Source organism: Solanum dulcamara, chromosome 4 (genome assembly GCF_947179165.1).
Source record: "Solanum dulcamara chromosome 4, daSolDulc1.2, whole genome shotgun sequence".
Lineage (NCBI taxonomy): Eukaryota > Viridiplantae > Streptophyta > Magnoliopsida > Solanales > Solanaceae > Solanum > Solanum dulcamara.
The window spans coordinates 6,214,741-6,235,239 of record NC_077240.1 but is presented as its reverse complement, the minus strand read 5'-3'; the positions used below and the strand labels follow the sequence as shown (position 1 = coordinate 6,235,239).

Here is a 20,499-nt window from a genome sequence, read left to right as displayed (position 1 = left end):
AATTAGATTTGTTTGGATGAACTTATTTTAAGTAGCTTATAAATTGAAAAAAAATTATAAGACAAAAAAATAAATTGGGCTCTCAGAGATACACATGCTTTATTTTAGGGAAAATTACTTGATTGAGTCCTTTTAAAAAATTAATTATTGATTTTAGCGATATTTTTTATTTATTACCATTTATAGCAATACATAGCAATATTATGATAAATCTACACTTGTATTAAAAGTGAATTATGCATACAATATAAATATATTATAAGTGTTTTAAAATATATATTATGTTTGTGTAATAAGAAAGTGACATAATGTATTATAAGTTTATTAAAGAATGTGATAAATGCATTATTTATCTGTAACATTTGTATTATATATGTTTTATAAATAGTTATCTGTAATATGTATTAAAACTGTATTATAAATATATTATAAATATTCAGTATTTTTTTTTATTGCTATAGATGATAAATATTTTCTTGTAAGTTTCCTTTATTTTATACCCACCCTCAAATTCTTTGTTCCTCCACTAATTATGTCCCTGATAGGAATTAAGTAAACTGTTGTTAGATTTTTTTAAAAAAAGAAAAACCAATGAGTCATCATCACAAAAACGTTAATTAATCTGATAACCACTATGATCAACCTGTCTGTCATCAATTAGTGCAATATAACAAGAATAAACTATTGGGAATAATTGCGGATTAAGCAAAGCAGTAGACGGAAGCAGAAAGCAAGTTGCTACTTGTTACCGACACGTGGTTTTGCATATATTGAAATGCTTCAAGCCTTTATCGACACGTGTCATTTTTCTGACGTGGACCAATCGGGTCAGGGAAACGGATCGTATCGCGACCCTTCCTCTCAACCACGAATTCTGATACCCACTCTCTAAGTTATGTGACCGCAAATTTGATCCGAGTTGCCACGCGTCAACCACGCCTGACACTTATTTACATAAAATAATAAAAAATATTAAATTATTCCTGAAATTTTTTTCAAAGCAAACAAAGCTGTTTGTTCTCTCTCTCTCTATCTATCCAGAACCTCCAAGATTTGTTTTTCCGAGCATCAAATTAGGGTTCTACTGCAGTCCTTGTGCCGTTCAAGTACCGATTTTCTGCTGAAGTTCTTTATTTTTCCGGCGACTTATCGGTTTTGAGGTGAGTTTTCCGGCAGGATCTTTTTTAAAGTGATATTTGCTCGGTTAATTTTTGCTCTTCTTTATCAGCTTCTTACTGGATGTACTTCAGCGATAAGAGTTTTCACTTTTCAGCATCTGAACTGATTAAAGATTTTATCCAAAAAAAAAGAAAAAAAGAAAGTCAATTTACTACCTCATGGTTGTAATCTATAGAAAATCGTACTGCTTTTTTATTACTTGACTCACGGGCTTCAGATTTTGAAGCTTTTGAGAAATTTGCGTGAAATCATTTTTGTTATCTCAGCAAGATTGTATATTTAGGATGCTTAAAAAGTAGTAGCAGGAGAATGATTTCCTTCAATTGCTTCTAATGCTTTATTTTCCCCATTTCTTGATATGTCTGGTTGGTGGATGGAGATAAAGGGAGGATTTGGGATTTGAATATGAAATCTGATCAGTGTGTTGCATGTGGATTGAGTGCTGGTTAAACAAGTCAAAGGAATGTCAGATTTGCAGTTATATGAGGCAAGATTTTTTACTTTCTGATGTGTGTATTTTTATTATTTGATGCCCTTCTTGACTTTTCTTTACTTTTCTCCTGGCTAGCAAGAGGGTACATTGAGTTTGAACTTAATTTGGTGTGCCACAGAGGTTAGATTCATTTCAGTCGACATATGTATTCTTTTGGTGATAAATGACTGGGGAAATGGAGAAGTGGATACTTTGTACCCAACGAATGTGGTTTGGATGTAAATAGTTGGCTTTCTTTACCATTTTATTCTGCTCTGTGTGATTTTATAATAGGAAAGTAGACATTAGGATCGAGTGTTGTACATGAAATTTGATTTGTCTTTTCATTATCATAATTTGGTGGCGTGTACCGCTACTAACTAAAGATTACTTTTTACTGGCTAAAAGTCCAAAGATTTGGATACTCATGAGTTCACCGAGCCAAACTGCTAGAGTAGTTGGAGTACATTATTTTACTTCTGTACTTTTTACATTTAGGTCCACGTGAAAATGAAAATATGAAAATTAGGAGATGAGAAGTCATTATCTCTGTGGATTGGTCAAAAAACAGCATTTGATTAGAAACTTTTTCTGTCCTCTTTCAAATATGTATCAAGTTATTTGCTTCTTTTGTCGAATACGCTAGAAATTCATGGAACATTTCCCTGCTTTTGAAATTCATTACTTTTCACCTATATGACCATGGAGTCATAATATGAAGATAGAAGAAAGACAGAGTCGTCTTTGTTTGTCCCCTTTTAATGCCAGCAAATGTCTGAGGTTGGCATAATTAGTGGATACAGGCAAACATGTTTTTATTTTTTAAATGAACTCCAAGGAAGATATGCCACTGGAGATCCCAGCAAATGCTTTTGCTTTCCGGCAGGAACTTCTGGACAAAATATATGTGAAGATTTTGAGAAATATATCGTGGAGATGTGCCCCAAAAGAATTTCTAAAGAGAAATTTTATTGTCCGACTAGTGAAAAATGTGGAATATTACCTGCATTTTTTTGTAAAATGGTGCAGGACTAAGAATGTTGCTCTTATATTATATTTTTGACCGATTAGATACATAACATGCTCTTGAATCAAAGGTACAAGACAGAACCATGACATCAAGTCACTGATGTGAAGGAATTATGATTATTTTTTTTGGGAATGAATTACTAGATATCTGTCTATAGCTTTCCCCAATGACTTTGATCTAGTGGTAAGACCATAAGATCCTAGCAAGTGATGTGTGGATTAGGAGCACGCTGCAAGTTCAAATCCTGCCGCAGATAGAAGACCTGGTTATAAGTGGAAAAGGGTAGAAGGTCAGACTCGTCACCTACCAAATTTCAAATCATGTGCCACTGGCCCTCAGGGAATTCTCGATTAACCCCCCCAAAAAAGATGTCTGCCTTTAGCATATGAGTGTGGCTAGTGAGTGTGGCTATTAATCCATATTGAAGGGAAACCAAGGAAAAGCTTATGAAGGGGCTAGTTCTAGCAAATCCAAGATGTTGTTGAAAAGTATATCAAAACCAGAAGGCAGAATCTCATTAATCATATAAAGGTTTGGATCTGCGAAGTTTTTCCAAGTTCTACTTACAAGAAAAAACCCGTAAAAGCTACATTATTTATCATAAAAAACTGTAGTATTAATAGTTACTTTAGTTCCATCAGTTCCTGCATCATCAAATCGAGTACACTGAATTCTTCTGTTAGTCTTACTATGATGACAAAACTAGTTTTTCTACCCTAATAAAGAGGTATACAGTAATGATGTACTGAGAGTGCAGCATTATCTTCTTCAGCATCCTCCATTCGCTATTTCCTACATAAAAGGCGCCACACATTTTTCCGAACAATGTCATCCTCCTTTTTCCTCAGCTGATCTGCCTCCCTTATCAATTATCTGTCATGCTTTGTGAGTATCTTAGATTCTCTCTCCTCAATGACAAGTAATAAGAGAACAGTTAGCGGAGAGTTAGGGGGATTTCTTTTCATCTTCATGGGAGAAGTTACCCCGTTTCTCTCATGAAAAAAAAGAAGGTTACCCTGTACCTGCACTGATAGAAGCATGCACATACCTAGTGGAATAGTTGAGGTGTGATAAGTTGGCTTAGTCAGCACCAATATAGAAGTTGCTGTCATCTCAGTAAGGTGCGCTTGCTTCATTTGTGACTTCATTTTTTAGTCAGTATGGTGAAGGTTAGCTAGTTCCTTTCGTGATTTCTACCTATATCCTTGTAAGATACAAAAAGCATTCGACCTTAGCTGTACTACTTCATTTTCTCATATTACAATATTTAAGTTCTCATTTGAGTTACTCATTTTATGGAAGTACCCTATGCAGTAATTACAACTAAAATTCTGTAACTGGTGTTACAGCTTGATGATATATCTTGGGATGAGTTCTGCCACAATGATGATCATATAGTGCCACATCCAAGTAGTGGACGCACCAATGAACCACTCTCCCAGAATGATAGCCGTAAGAAGCCTCGCCATGAAGTAATTGGTTTAACAAGTAATGCAGGTGATCAGTCTACTGGTAAACATGCTAATCAACAAAAGGATCAAGTATTGAGTAATAGAAGCCCCAAAATGCTGGAAAAGGATTCGTGGGACAATGCACCTGATGTTGCATTTTCTTCTCAACGTGAAAAAGCCGTAGTCGGAGAAGTTTCAAGTTTACCATCTGAAAATACCAGAACATCCAATCGTTGCATCAAAAGTAATAATATAGACTCCATTGAGAGCGAGTCCTGTCCTAATGGTCGCACTCTGGATGACAAGAATACTGCTGTGGGGGAAAACTCTTACAGCTATCCACTTGGTCCCATTTCTCAGGCTGATGATGATCTCAGTTTTCTTGACAATAGTTGTGAGGATAAAGACTCTAATGATCTCTTATATTATAGCTGGCCTGAGATAGAGAACTTTGAGGATGTTGACAGGATGTTCAGGTAATGGCTTTCTTTATTTCAGTCAAGTGGACTTTATAATTCCTCATTTCATCCTTTTTAGCGGGCAAGATGTGAACAAAATTTTGAAAAAAGAGTTCTACCCATAACATCCATGTCATCTTTTGAAAGTGAATAGTCTGTTTAAAAACACTAACAATTGTAATGCATTTCAGGAGTTGTGATTCGACATTTGGATTTGGACCTGGTAGTGAAGATGACCTAGGTTGGCTTTCATCATCAGATGTTATTGAAGGATCTGGAGATGGATTGACTTCTGGTTTTAAGTTTCCATGTTCAGCATCCAGTGCGCTTGGAAGTACATCTGCCAGTCATGAAACTTCAAAGCCAAAGGAAACAAACATTTCAACTAGTAATTCTGGCATTGAAAATCAATTACTTGGCTATAATAGCAGTTCGTGGTCCTCCAAGAAAAATGAATCTGTAAATCTGAGTCATTTGTCTTTTTTAAATGGATCAAGTAACTTAGAGTGCAAGTTAGTACCTGATAAGAAGGTAATGTCTCTGTGCAATATCAATTTATTTAATCTTTAAATTCATATCATGCATCAGCTTACCTGAAAGGTGGTTGTTTTGATGAAGGCTGAGGTACTTGGTGGTGGAGTCCAGGTCGAGATTGCATCTAACAACCAACCAAGAATCAACAATAATGTAGTGGTGAGTAAAGAACGAATGGGTAGTTCCAATTTAGGTGCATTCCTCTTCAAGTTTTGTGTGAGGATGAAGGAACAATTTCTGAGTTTCTGGATTCTAACGTCTTTGAATACCTTCAGCTATTCTATTACATGCATTGATCCTGATGTGAATAATTATTCCTCCTATTTTTTAATTTTCTTATCGTGTCTTCTTTCCAGGATAGCATGCAAAAGAAACACTCCAAGCACCAGAATTGCTCTGAGGGTAAAAGAAAATGCGGTTATCTAGAAAATGAAGACACAATCAATTACACTGATAGCCATCCAGAAGAGCAAAACCTGTCTTCTGGGACCGCAAGCACTCAAGTGAATTTCGCATCTGCAGGTGTCCTGCAGCAAAAGCAAGCTCAAGATCCTGATTTTGGCTATTTGGGTGGTAGCTTCTCTTACATGCATTCAGATTACGGTCATTCAGATGGGAGTGCTGTCCATCCAACGCTACCAATTTTAAAATATGAAAGTAACGGTGTCGTGTCTCTTTCGCCCAAGGACTCTTATGCATCAAATCAGGTACAGTCCATGGAGGGTTCTCCTGAACCTTCTTTTCAGGTGGCTGCTATCACAAGAAATGAGAAGGTGGAGAAGTTATTCCATCAGTCTGGAGTTAAGGTTGAAAATAACCGTGATTTTGAAGGGGTTGGCATAAGAATTCCCACAGAATTAGGATCCTCAGGTTTACAGGAGTGTTCTTCTATAAATTCTGGGTTGGATGAAATTTCAGAAGAAGCAGCTAGTTTTCATCAGCTTCAACGTGTCATGGAACAGGTAGTCAGTTCACTATGAAATTAACTGTATTATGATCTTCATCTTCATTGATAATGAACTTAATAAGAGTTCAGCTGCAAAAGAGTCGATTCAACTCTGCATATCTGACATACCCTCATATGCATGTTCAAGGCAGGGGTGAATGCATGTACATGACACCACTTCGTTGCATTTTTTGTTAATTAATATACATATAAACAATAGTCAGAAACAGTATATATATGATCAAACGACGCCAGTTAATAGCATGCGTCGTACAGTTTGGTGGTCCAGAACTCCAGTTCTCATGCTTGAAATCGGCGATTCTCTTCCCTCTATGTTCACATTTTTCACCCAAAATTGTTTTAAAGCTGTCGTGAGAAAGGGATAGAGGTTGTAGCATGTAAGGATTGATCCCTGCTCTTATCTGGGCTTATAGAAAGGGTTAAAACCAGTTCAACCATGACTGTTTTGTGGTAATCAATGCTATCATAAATAATTAACATAAGCCCAAAATTTTGGAATACATTACTCCTTTTCACAAAAAAAGAAAAATTATTCCTCCATTTTTACTGATGTTGCTTACTATTAACTTGATGAGTTCATTGGGTTCAGAATTTAGTATTTGTTGAAATTTTATAATTTTTCACATAGATATCTATATTTATTAGTGTTAAATATATCGTGTGCAGTTGAACCCATAGCACTAAGACTACATCCACCACTGTCCACTGGTTATAGTGATCTATTGATTACTTCTTTAAATATTGACACAGCTTACGAAAAATCCTGCGTACATCACTAGATCAAGGTTGACTGATTATGTGCTAATCAGTCTATGGGTTCTGGTGCTAATAGCAGACATTATCTTGCACTGGTGTCTTATTATTTCCAAAAACATTTCATGCACCTATACTTTGTATATTCTAAAGTATTTCATCTTATTAAAATTGATGCGGGATGCAGTATATCAAAGACTTACTGCTCGCTCTCCTGTAACTTACGCATACCTCAAGGGATTGTTCTGATTTTTTAGAAAGGTGTGATACTGCAAGTACACACTTGTTTTGCACACATACTTAAAGTGACTGTTCCGATTTTTTTAGAAAGGTGTGACATGGCAGTTACACACTTGTTGATTTGTGCATACTTCAGGGTGATCTTTTTCGTGCATGTGACTGTTGCAAGAGGTAATCAAGTGATTATATTTAGGCGGTTACATATGCCGTCACCGGACTGCAGTAATATTTTGGCTCATTTTTGGCTGATTATGCAGAAACCATCATACGTGTGATATGTTTAAGTATTGTCTGGTAATTGTTCATTTGTCGGTCCAGTACACTTTGGCTAGAATGGGCTTTGCTAGCAGATGTGCCGAAAGTGGATCTTCTATGTTATACCTGTAGTTGAAATTGACTTCTCATATTTACCTCTTTGTAAATTTTACGATGTTGAACTTTCTTGGTTTAGTTGGATGTAAGGACAAAGCTATGTATAAGGGATAGCTTGTACCGGTTGGCTCGGAGTGCTGAACAAAGGCATAGACATGCTAATCTAAATATTGTCTCTGGTGATGATGGAGGTACCAGCGGACCACTGATTAGCAAAGGAACAAACAAGTATGGATGCGTTTTCAATATCTACATTTATATGCATTGGTTTCTGCATAGCTTATTGTGTTGGCTCTCTCATATTACTTCTATACAGCTTTTTGTTTTGTTAATTTATCAGTTTTTATTAGTTTATATAGTATCGTATGCTTAATTTGCATCATTGTTGAGCTTGGCTTTGTGTTGTTCACCGATGGCATGTTCAGCTTGTGGTTGAATACTAGCCCAACTCTAAGTAGTAGCATCCTAATTTAAGTCTAGTACTTCTGTAGAGTTGTTTGCCCATTGAATTATATTTTTCTACAAAAGGCATGTCTATACAAGTTTATTCGTCGAGATTAGCCACTGATCAGGGTGAAATTAATAGTATGGAGTGGAATTGTAATAGTACTACACATCTTTAGTGTTCTTCACTTCCACCTACAAGTCCTGAAAGGCGACAAGTCTGGATTTAGTTCACATGTTCAACAGCAGAAGCAAGAATTTAGCTCAGTAAGGAGTTGGTATATTTAATATTTACAATAACATTGTGGAAGGGGAGCCTTGGAGTAACTGGTAAAGTTGGTGCCATGTGATCAGGAGGTCACGGGTTCAAGCCTTGGAAACAGCCTCTGGCAGAAATGCAAGGTAAGGCTGCGTACAATAGACCCTTGTGGTCAGGCCCTTCCCCAGACCCTGCGCATAGCGGGAGCCTTAGTGCACCGGGCTGCCCTTTTTTTAATAACATTGTGGTACATAAAGTTATGATAAACAAATTTTATAGTTATAATTCCCTCAACTGTAGAATTTAAATGCGTACATAAACTTACCTATATAAATTGATAAATGGCATACATAATGAAGTGAAGATGTAAGATTGGATGAGTTTTATGCACGGTGTCTCAATTGACAGGACGGTACTGCAGGAGCTTATTTTTTCCTGAAATTATGCCCCCCCCCCCCCCATTTTGTAGTCATTGAATTATCAAAAGACAGTTTATACACGACTATACTGAGTTAGGAAAACCTGGGGTAATATGTTACAGTCAGAGAACCTTTTTAAAAGCAAACCGTGGCACGAGTGCTGGGCTCCTTTGGGGAGGTGGTGCAGCAGCGCATGTAGTAAATCCCTTTCATTTTTTTTCGGCATCATTTTAGTCAGTAATGTTTAATTGATTGTATTTTCAGGTGCACAGGATATGTAGACATCGAAACAGACACAAATCCTATAGATAGATCTATTGCACATTTGCTATTCCACAGGCCTTCAGATTCAGCTGTTACCCCTGCCCGTGATTCCTCGACTTTGAAGTTGCCTTCCATGGTAAGCTTTTTGTTATTTCCTATATTCATGTTTAACTGTTTGCTGTATGTAACCTTATCCTGCAAAGAATCATTGGGCAGATTCATGGGTCGTTGTCTAGCACACCAGTGATGAGTGACAACTTGATCTCTCATGGAGAAATTGCACCTCAAACAGATGGAGAAGTTGCTGATCGTTGACCATAACTATTTAGCAAACAGTGTGCTGTCTATTTTCAGTTTGTGGGGGGTTTGACGTGCAGAAATTATCAAAGATCTCTTACAAGGAACCTTATGTTTTCAATATTTTCTCAGGGACTGGTTTCTGGTCTCTGTGAGAACATATCCTTGTATGAGCTTTCACAATCAACTTTTATTTTAGTTTCACTCCAACCCTTCCACGCTCGGAAGGCATACACAAACAACTTTTCCTGTGTATACGTAGATTGAACCAACTGACTCTTTTTGTTGTTTGTAAGTAGATAATACCTGGAAATTTTCCGGAAGATATTTGCAAGTCTTGAAATAGCTCATGACCTGTTCCGTTGTCTTTGTTTTTCCTTTTCCCCCTTAAAGCTAATTCATAATTTAGTTCACTATGGTATGGCTACAAAATTAAACCCAATCGCAATTCAAGAAGGATCACTTGTACTAAAAAAAGCAAATGAATTGTGTGCGTCAAATTTTGATCAATTGGATCTTATCTTTCGATTGATTTCTAGTCGTTTAGGATGCCTTAGCAGGAACGACAAGGTCAACTGAAAACAATTACTGAACTATTTAGCCTTTAATGCGGGTCTTTTTCTCTACTAAAGTCTAGTCCTCGATGCTCAAAGAAGTTACCTACTCTGGTCATGAGTAGATGTCTGTTCGTTTTCTGCCTTAAGATTGATCTGAATGTATAGTTGAACATTTTTTGATGCACCCCCACAAAAATATGAACATTATATTCGCATATATTTACACAAATGAGTAGTTGGAAAACAGTACTTTTCGAAAGAGAGGTGCTTCAGTGCTTATTCTAAACAGAGCTGCTCATGTATTTTTGTCAACAAAAGCTGGCTGGGGAGATGTAGTGAGATGGGAAGAAGGCTTGGATGGGCAATGAGGCCAAACAAAGGCACCCATAGCGAATTTTCTCTTGTTAGCCAAGTCGCCTTTAGCAGGTAAACCATATTCAGCAAGAAGCTTGTCGATCATCCACTCAGGCATGTGCTGGTAGTCCTCTTTGGTGTACCTTGGATAGTGCAGAGGCATTTGGAAGTAGTCGACGCCGCTCTTTTTCTTGCTATCCATCACGTTCTGTTTCGCTGCCTACAGTGAAGGTTGGATTTATGATAGCTGATTTTAAGTAAATATTATATAAGCATGTCAAATATCACAAGGATGAAGTGATGTACCTTCCCATGTCATCCATTTTTTGGCACCTCGTGTGCTTTCAACCTTGAATAATCATGTCTATGGGCTTGTGTGTGTCCATGCAGGAAGAGGGTAAAATGTAGCTAAAGCCTAAAAGTGTATTGAGCCATGAGCTGATTTCTCATTTCTCAATATTCATTGGACTCAATACAATTCCTTCTACATTGGGCTCATATTCATGTTTATTTCACTTTTAAGACAATGCAAGGAATTCTCATATTGTTAATTTAGTTTTGGTTGGAGAAACTAATAGAGGCAAAATAGAGTGTATACTAGCCTTTAAGATCTATAAAAAGAAAGGTTTACATGTGAAAATGACTACACAAACTGTAGAAAGGGTTTCGTGGTGTGAGAAATAATTATTATTTTTAGTAAAAAATGTTAAAATTGACAAGGTTCTAGTTGAATTAATGTGAAGATTTGGTAGGAAGATAATTCTTTTTTGGTATAAAAAGTCAACGTAGGAAATTTGTAGTTGAAATGTTGATAAACCATTAAATAGTTTCACAAGATAAACCTTGACATTTTAATCCATAGTGATGTCATGGATGACATCAAGCGGAAGATTTCATTCCTATATTTTGAAGTGAAATAAATATTGGTTGGTTGTGTCAGAAGATTAAGCAAAAGAAAATAAACTTTTGCCCAACCTCGTAAATTTCTGGTGTTCTTTTTATTGTTGTGTCATTTACTATTTATTAGCTGTCTTTAGATATACTATGATATTGTCCGCTTTGGGCCAAGTCCTCACGAATTTATTTTTGGGTACGTCCTAAAAGGCCTCATACTAATGGAGTTAGGGGAACACATATATATTGGTACATTTCTTCTTCTCCATCCGACGTGGGATGGATTTATTACTCAACAAGAATTTTGACATTATTCCTTGTAAAATGAAAAAAAGTCAATTAACTCAAGCTCGCATTTAGGAACTTTTTCATCATGGTTATTGTTTCACTTCTTCAATTGAAAAGACAACATTTAGTAGGATTGGAACTTTATATAGTAACGTAATATGGAAACGTTTGTAATACTAAATTTGATAGTCAATTATCATGTCATTTACTTTCATAATTCTATCTAATGTAAGATACTAGATCTATTGTAGTACTTTCCTGTTTCAATTTACATAAATTTATTTGATGAGGCACGTTGTTTAAGAAACAAAACAAAAGACATTTGAATCCAGATATATATGTTATGATATTTGTGTGATTATTTTTTAAAACGTGTACAGATAATTAAATTAGGATGAAGTGAGTATAAGCTTAGGCCGATCCAATTGGCAACTAGTCATAGGAAATAGCAAGTACATATCAATAATATCAATGTGGACGCATTGACCGGCTGACCATTGCCTCAAGTATCAAAAGAATCTTCCAGTGCTGGTTTTTTTAATAAAAACTTGGGCGCCCGGCCCAATCGTTAAACCCAAGGCAACGATTTTGTTCGCCGGCGCCGGCGGGGTACAAACTCATCTGAATCTGAGACGTCTTTGGTGCGTTCAAGATTTCGAGAATTTGCGTTGTATAACATTGTTGTAGAAGTTTGGTTATGAAATTAAGGTAGGCGGTGAAAATGGAGAGAGTGTTCAGTAGGCTTCGGAATTTGGACGCTTATCCTAAAATCAATGAGGATTTCTATAACCGTACGCTTTCCGGTGGTATTATTACCCTCGTCGCCTCCGTTATAATGCTCGTTCTCTTCGTCAACGAGCTAGGTATGTTTCCTACATTCTCATCTCAAAAGTTCGTATTTTTAAATTGATTCATTGACTGGAATGACATTAGAAGAGAATGAATTTAAAGGATTTATATAGTCGGCCTCAATTATTTTGGATCGAGGTGTAGTTGATTTATAGATTTTGTTTCCTGTGGCTCCAGTAACTTCTGAAACTACTATTTGGTAATGAGATTGGTACGTGTATATTGTTTGTCCTGTGTGTCTTTAATTCCTTTCGGAAAGTGTATCGTGTTGATCCATTTCATGGAATCTTTTCCTAGGCTAAGATAAATTGAGAACCAAGGTTATTGTGGGTAAAGGAGAGGAAATTATTGCCTATTCTTACACCTCCCACCATCTCTCTTAGACTGGTTAAAAATGATTTTGTGGAATGTAAATACAGGATGCTGTGTGAATGAAGTTGGCTAGAATAATCCTTATTCTGGGAGATTGTAGTTATGGAATGATATTACATCATTATTGAGTTTTGAGTGGTAAGTAAGAGAAAGGACCTCCTTATTGAGTATGCATCCTTTTGCATCAAGAAGAATTGAAGAACATAAATCACTTTTCGTTGGTGTTGATTGGTTTTTGTGAGATCGGCAGATTATATATTCCATTTGCTGGCAACTTTGGAACTTGTTTTTGAGCAAGTTTGGGGCCAATTGGGTGATACCTCCATCAGTGAAAGATCTTTTCTAGATGGGCTGTTACTGCAGTAAAGAAAGATCTGAGAAAGATTTGGAGAACTATTTCAGCATGTCCATGTTTGGTGTTATGGAAGGAAAGTAATCAAATGTTTTGAGGGGAAAGTTATAGCTGTACATATTATAGGTTTTTAAATTAAGTGGTATCTGGTGGTTGTTAGAAGATTTATTCGAGGGAAATATCATGATAGACTTTATTAGCTCATTACATCATTGATATTTTGTACAAGAGGACCTGTTTTTTTTTTTTTTGTAATTCTCAATGCCGATTTAGTGCTTTGTAGTTTATGTAAATAGTACTTTGGCTTGCTTGGAAAAAAAGAAAAAAAAAGAACCAAGAATGAGTGACTTACTTCTGTGAGTGTAGATTAAAATTACGGTGATTCTGTACAATCAGAACTTCTTTTAAAAAAATAATTAAAATGATGCAACTGTCATCTGGAAGTACGTGAGCAATGGCTGGGGTATTTTCAAATAATCAAGTTCTAAGAGATGAAAGGATTGGAAAACTTCCATAAAGAGAGTTTATTCTAAGGATTTAGGGATTGTAGTCTCAAGGTTTCAGGGATTACCACCACTCAGCTTCAAGCTCAAGAACTTTTTGATAGTTTGCTTAGAACTTAAGATTTAATGATCGGCTTTTATCCTAGATACATGGATAGCAGTTCCGGACAACTCTATATGTAGATGTTCTCCTTCCATCTTCACTTTTGGGGACAAACTCCTACTTTTGGACTGAGCATGCTGGGAGTTAAAGATTTTTTTTTTTTTTGATAAGAACAGAATTTTATAGAATTTGCAAAGGTGTTACTGTCCCTAAAAAGAAGTATTTCCATTTGCATCTACTGTTGTTTCATATGTATAAGTGCGTTTGTAATTGATTTTGTATTCACAAATTTTTTCCTCGGTTTAATCTTTGTTTGGAAGTTTTATGATTCTTTGAAAATGCAACATTTTCTGTAAAAACTTGCTATGGTTTATAGTTTGTTCCAGATTTTGTGCTTGAAGATCTTACTTTTTTAGTTACTTGACCGCTGAAGTCAAAAAAATATATCTCCTCATAGCTACAAATTAATGCTCATATGTCAATAGAACTGCTCCATGGTTACTTGAAGGGAGTGAACTTCCCCTTTTCACATATTTAATTTTTAAGACAACCAAAATGTCTTGTTCATCAATCTTTTTCCACCTCTTGATTTGCAGGATTATATATCAACAGTTATACTGCAACACAGCTTGTAGTAGATACTTCAAGGGGAGGAAAATTACATATACGTGTAAAGTTCACTGCCTTCTTAAGATGTCAAATCATCCATAATATATGATCTCTGAGAGCGCTTTTTATCCCTGTATTTTTCAAGATTTTATGCTTTCTATGAGAATGTTGATTTTATCTTTGGCAGACATAATAGCTAAAAGTGTCTTTTCAGAACAGTATACTTCAGAAAAATCTGCCTGTAAAATTTGATTTTTCTTTAGTTATAGATGCAGACTTGATGTATCTTTTGTTCTTCAAGCAGTTTGATATCACTTTTCCAGCTGTTCCATGTTCACTACTCAGTCTTGATGCCAGGGATATTAGTGGAGAAGAACATTTTGACATAGTATGTGTGATGCACATATTCTTAAATTTTCTTTTTTGCTTCTACTGTAATCATTACGTCACTGTGTTTCTTTATTCTTGAAAACTCATTTTCTTTTTATTTCAACTTCAACTATCTTGCAGCGACATGATATATTTAAAAAGAGGATTGACTCCCATGGTGCTGTTATTGAAGTCAGACAAGATGGAATTGGTGCTCCTAAGGTTTGTTGGTGATTAATATTCAATGTTTTGATGTATTCCTCGGCATATTTATCTACTTATTTAAATATGAAGGCCCATGTGTTCATGAATATTTGGCAATAATCTTTGCTGTGGACTTCCGCCTTCCGGATATAATAGACTCTGCTGCATTTTTACGGTGTCAGCTATCTTAATGTTTTAGAGAATAGTGATGCTTCATTATGAGTTACTTGCATGTGATACCTAATTTCCTTCCATGGGTCCTGTAGCGAAGGGTAAACATGTTGTGTTAGCCTGGGGATCAGATATCTTATTGTCCTCTTTGTTTTGTTCTGGTTTAGATTTACTATTTGTTTATACTTCACTAACCATGGCGTGTTCTCTCTCTCTCTTTTATTTGTTTCGATATAGATTGAGAAGCCTTTACAGAGACATGGTGGCCGACTTGAGCACAATGAAACATACTGTGGGTCATGCTTTGGTGCAGAAACGGTACTCTTTCATCGAAAGATTACCAATTAGTCCTTTGTAAGAACGTAGTGTCAAAGACTACATTCCATATATGTTACATCTATGTCTCCCATGTCTATTGCAGGCAGATGATGAATGTTGTAATTCATGTGAAGAAGTTCGTGAAGCATATCGAAAGAGAGGCTGGGGGATGACAAATCCAGATTTAATCGATCAGGTTTAATCATGTTCATTTTTCTAACTGAAATTCAGAATATCAAGTACATCTAAAAAGAATAGGTGCATTCAATTGCTTGTTGACTATTATTAGCATGTGGCTGTTGACCTTGAACGCAGGAAAACAAAATGTGACAAATTAGTCAATTTAGTGTCATCAATCATTGACAATCATATTTCGACCAATTTATTTTGTATTAGCTTGTTGCTTCACCACTCTGCAAGGGGTTTGGGGGAAGTTTGAGACAATTTAATTAAATAGTGAAAGAGAGTATACAGTATTATTGTTCAGCACAACGTAGTGTGAAGGTAGAAGTTTTTATTTTCGCATAGTGGAAAGGATGAATAAAATGGGAAGTAGCAGAGGACTTGCTAATAGTTGTATTTTATATATTTTTTCAGAAGTATATTGACTCGGAATCGATGTTACTAACCTCCATACTCTTCAGCGATCATTCTTTTATTTCCGCGGTGTTACTTATTTGATATTTTAATTTTTAGTGTAAAAGGGAAGGTTTTGTCCAAAAGATCAAGGATGAAGAAGGTGAAGGATGTAATATCCATGGATCTCTAGAGGTCAATAAAGTTGCTGGAAATTTTCACTTTGCTGCTGGCAAAAGCTTTCACCAGTCGAGCTTTCAACTCTTCGAATTGATTTCCTTACAATCGGATACTTATAATGTAAGATGCCTTCTATAATAATTTACTCTTAAAAATAGATTGTTATTAGTAATTTAATAGATTGTTATTAGTAATTTGATATGTTTAGAAATGTTGGCTAACATTCAATTAACATTTTTTTATGTCATGCAGATAAGTCACAGAATAAATAAGTTGGCTTTTGGCGACTCTATTCCTGGAGTTGTAAATCCACTTGATGGGTAATTTCCTTACTCTCTGCAGACTGTACTATGTTTCGCCGTGTGCTCCTGTCTATAGGTCTAGGTCAATGTGCAGTTACCTGGCTATTTTGAAGTTTAACATGCATTTTCCCGACTTATATGTCAAAGCATAGTTATAGACTGCAATTAGCACTTAGACGAAGGAAACCTTTTCACCTTAGAACATTGGTTGTTCATGTAATTGCGATTTGGCACATTTGTCTTTCTGTTCTTGCTGAACAACTATATTTATTGTATTTTCTCTATGTGTATCGCGTACTCTCCCTCCTTTTCCACCCTCTCATTGGGAAAAGGAAAAATGGAGAACATAGTATTTCCATTCTTTTTTTTCCAAATAATCAGGGTGTTAATACCCAGCTTGAGCGTACCTCGATAGTTCCACGAGATATGTGTCGCCTCCCTCTAGAAGCAGGTACCAGGTTACTCTTTCCACCCAGGTTAGAACAAGCGGGAAGAAATCATCTAGTGTTTTTGTCTCTACTGGGATTTGAACCTTGATGATTTTCAATCCACTTTATTGACCACTAGGCACACCCTTGGGTGCGTATTTCCATGAAAGATGGGAAGAAATCACAGAGTGTTTTTGCCTTTGTTGGGATTTCAATCTGAGACCTCATGATTTTCAACCCACTTCATTAAACACTAGGCCATACCTTTGCTGCATACTGCAATTCTTTTTAATCTTTTGCAATGGTATATTGCCTAAGAAATTTTGGTTCTGTTACTTTTTAGGGTTCAATGGACGCAAGAAGCTCAAAATGGAATGTATCAGTACTTTCTGAAAGTAAGTGTTTGTGGGCATAACATTCGTCCTTTCTGTTTCTTTCTCTTCCTGGTTTGCATGTGTCTTTGTATGCTTTATAGATATGCATCTGATGTCGGAAACTGGTATGAGGAAGAGAAGGAAATAAGGAAATTAAGTAACATGATGAAAGGGAAAAGGAGGACTTGTACAGGAGAAGCATAGCAACTCATAACTTTAAATTTCAAGTTTCTATGAAGCCAAGACCCTCCCTGTAAGTGTAGGTAAAGCTGTGGTGGGAATCAGAAATATGTAAATAATTTAGTACCTCTCAAAAAATACTTCCACGGGGCTGAATGTGCTCACAAGGAAGCCTTAGTTTAAGCCCAAGAAGTGCTCTGTAAATCTATGCTAATTGCGTCATTGTTACGGTATTTAATTCTAAATCATTAGTTAACCCATTGGCCGCCAATCTTAGTTGCTATGTCCAGCATGAGCTTGGTGCTTGGCTATTTCTGTTGATAAAAAACTTAATTATTGATTAAAACATTCAATTTTAGTTGCTTTTGAGGGAAAACAAAGTTTTCTAAAAATTGAAATAAAGTTTGTGAGCAAAATATAGAAAACTGAAATTAAAAAGAATCATTGTTATGCTTCATGATCTGGAATGTTGTCTTGCCAGCAGCGGACGTTACATTAAAGACAAACGCCAATTATTGCATTATTACACAAAGTACAGATTACAACCAAAACTGCAACGCAACATATGAATCTCCTACCCATACTTGTGATTTAATTAGGAATTAATTGGCAAGAATCAAACTGTGTTTATTTCAATGTTGAGAAAATATGAACTAACTCAAAGTGTCTGCTGGTGTTTTAGGTGGTCCCTACAATATATAAAGGTGTTAGAGGGCGTACTATTGATTCAAATCAGGTATTTTTTAAACCATTTTTAGACGAACATTTTTTCTTGGAATTTTTGTATATCATCCTAATGTGAAAGGACATTTGTTATGTATAGTTCTCAGTGACCGAGCATTTCAAGGGTTCAGATATGGGTCTTTTCCAATCAATTACTGGAGTTTACTTCTTTTATGATCTCTCTCCAATCAAGGTGAAATCTTCCATCCATTTTTCCCATTTATTCCTCTTTCTATTTTATTTATTTATATTATATATAAGTAGAGGCTAAAGTGATGGAATTAAAATATGGGTTGGAGGGCGTTTCCCTTCTGTATAATATCTATTAGATATCCCAATTTGACTATTCTCTCTAGGGGTGTCAAATGGGCAGGTTGGGTTGAAATTGGAGATATTAAAATGGGTTGAAATAAAAATCGGATTGGGTCATGACTCGCCCAATTTGACCCGCCTAATCGCCATAATTTTAACATATTGTTATTTACCTTTTATAACTACAATTTGAATTTCAACTCAAGAAAATAAAAAAAATAAGTTACAAATGGATAGATAAATCCTAGAAGATATAAAATAGATAGTAATTCATACCTCAATATGGGAACATACATTACACCAATGCAAATAAAGAGTCTTTAAACGGGTTGAAATTGAGATTAAATTGGGCTCAATTCAAGTTTTTTTTTAATGGGTTAAGGCTTGAATGAGTTGAGATTGACCCAATTCAAATTATCTTGAGCCCAACACAAAATTCCGGGCGGATTGGGCGGGCTATCTATATTTGAGCTCATTTTGACACCCCTAGTACTCTCTATCATGAACATGCAAGTATGAAGGTGAAAACTTCCCATAGGACTAAATTTTAAAATATGGTTCAATGCCAAAAGTAGCACGAGAAGGGATATATGGTACGGCACATTACGAGTCCAAATCTTGCTGTCTTAAGTTTGGTGTTTAAGTGATCACGAGTTGCAGTGGCCTTTATCAATTGAGTTTCGAAGCCGGAAATTGCTTACTTTTTGGTTGTTCAAAAATGAAAAAAGAATCTTGAGAAGTGATTAAATTTGCAGTGGAGCTAGATGGATTATTCTTCCAATTTGATTTCTTATTGCAGGTGACTTTCACAGAGGAGCATGTGTCGTTCTTTCATTTCCTCACCAATGTTTGTGCAATTATTGGAGGTAACTCACCGTCTGATATAGTATTCAGCTGATCTTTCTTTTTCTTTTTTTTTTGGGGGGGGGGGGGGTATTTAAGTTACTTGTGATTGTTGGAGTTTCTCATTCTACGACTACCGAGGAAGGTAGAATGGGTGGAAACTAGACAATTGGAAGATCTCTTTTGAGCTGCTCATCTATTCCAAATGCAATCAGGAATTCTTTCAAGTTACAGATATCAGTTTTCCCATCATTGTGAAATCCTACTTGATTTGCCATTAAGCTTGACTGAGTTGCATTGCTTTGGTAACACTTCATTGCGATAGGGTGTCAAACAAATTTCTGTCCACAACTTTGTTTATCCAAATTTGTCTTTGCATTTCATTTCAAATCAACAGTATTTAAGCTGTTGCCCTGGTCAATCAAGTGGCGAACAATCATTTTTTCTAATCACTTTGTATGAGTAATATTCGTGTTGCTCAATTTTTATTTCATACAACTTATATAGGATACTTACAGCATCATCCTTTCCCCCTTCATTCAGGTGTCTTCACAGTTGCTGGAATAGTAGATGCATGTATTTATCATAGTCAAAAGGCCATAAAGAAGAAAGTAGAACTTGGGAAGTTTGGTTAATGACACTATTGCGAGCTAGTGCTTTATCATCCTTGATGCAGTAGCTACTGCATAGTACTGGATGCTTGTTCATTTCATTTGGTCCTCGGCCCTTCTGATGGATTCATTTGGTTATTTATTATGTACAAGCCTTCCAACAAGAAGGAAGACATATGCATCAGGTTTCATAGGGTAAATTACATTCACAAGGGCTGAACTCCAAAACTGCAGAATATTTCTGTAATTCCTGCTTCAATATCTTTCTCATTTTGCTTCATCTTTCACCTTTAAGTTAGACGATCTTGTGTATTGTGCAAAGAAGAAATGATCTTTCTGTAGCTCGGATTGGAAGTCACATGCCGAATGTTTCCAGTAACAGAGTAAATTGTAATTTTGTGTTACTAGTTGACTTGTGCCGATGGGTTACCACTTTGTATACTTTAATGTCAAAAGATGAGCCTGAATTTTAGCTGCGTATGATTGGACCACCGATTTGCCCGGCAAAAATGTGAGATCATGGTAAATGTTTGCTTCTCATTTCTAATTTAATTGCCTTTATGGATGGGGGCTAACACACAAAAAGGAAGATCAAAGACGCAGAAATGCACCAGCGAAGTTTTAGCTTATCGAAGCTCGTGATAGGTTGAAACTTTGATTCAACGGGAATTCATACACCGGGGAAAATATTCTCTGTCAAAATTTTCAATGAAATACAACTAACTTTAGCTATAGATGGCGTCTAAACGAAGAACACGCAGGTGAGATCATAAAGATCTTGAGGAAAACCTGTTTTAGATTTTCTACATGACCAGCTTGAACATAAATGGAAGCCATATTGCAGTAACTGATACTGTGATTGTTAATTCGCTCTCTCTCTCTCTCTCT

General features: G+C 36.0%; 2 protein-coding genes across 6 annotated transcripts; both read left to right on the top strand.

Moving 5' to 3' along the window:
- The first annotated feature begins 985 nt into the window (after positions 1-985).
- Positions 986-9,506, top strand: LOC129885784 (protein LNK1-like). Of its 5 annotated transcripts, none has more exons than XM_055960198.1 (10): positions 986-1,160; positions 1,559-1,666; positions 1,748-1,792; positions 4,031-4,608; positions 4,782-5,121; positions 5,209-5,283; positions 5,481-6,086; positions 7,536-7,684; positions 8,843-8,978; positions 9,059-9,506. In XM_055960198.1, exons 2-10 carry the CDS (start codon positions 1,643-1,645, stop codon positions 9,155-9,157), a joined length of 2,052 nt encoding a protein of 683 aa, XP_055816173.1. In that variant the 5' UTR covers positions 986-1,160; positions 1,559-1,642; the 3' UTR covers positions 9,158-9,506. The 5 variants fall into 5 exon arrangements, with proteins under 5 accessions (XP_055816173.1, XP_055816177.1, XP_055816175.1 ...); XM_055960202.1 differs by having other exon boundaries at positions 9,046-9,506; XM_055960200.1 differs by lacking the exon at positions 1,748-1,792.
- A 2,194-nt stretch (positions 9,507-11,700) lies between these two features.
- LOC129885783 (uncharacterized) lies at positions 11,701-20,018 on the top strand. Its single transcript, XM_055960197.1, has 13 exons — positions 11,701-12,095; positions 14,008-14,081; positions 14,325-14,408; positions 14,531-14,611; positions 15,002-15,082; positions 15,186-15,278; positions 15,779-15,958; positions 16,091-16,158; positions 16,912-16,963; positions 17,805-17,858; positions 17,946-18,038; positions 18,957-19,023; positions 19,544-20,018. Exons 1-13 carry the CDS (start codon positions 11,954-11,956, stop codon positions 19,633-19,635), a joined length of 1,161 nt encoding a protein of 386 aa, XP_055816172.1. The 5' UTR covers positions 11,701-11,953; the 3' UTR covers positions 19,636-20,018.
- The last annotated feature ends 481 nt before the right edge of the window (positions 20,019-20,499 follow it).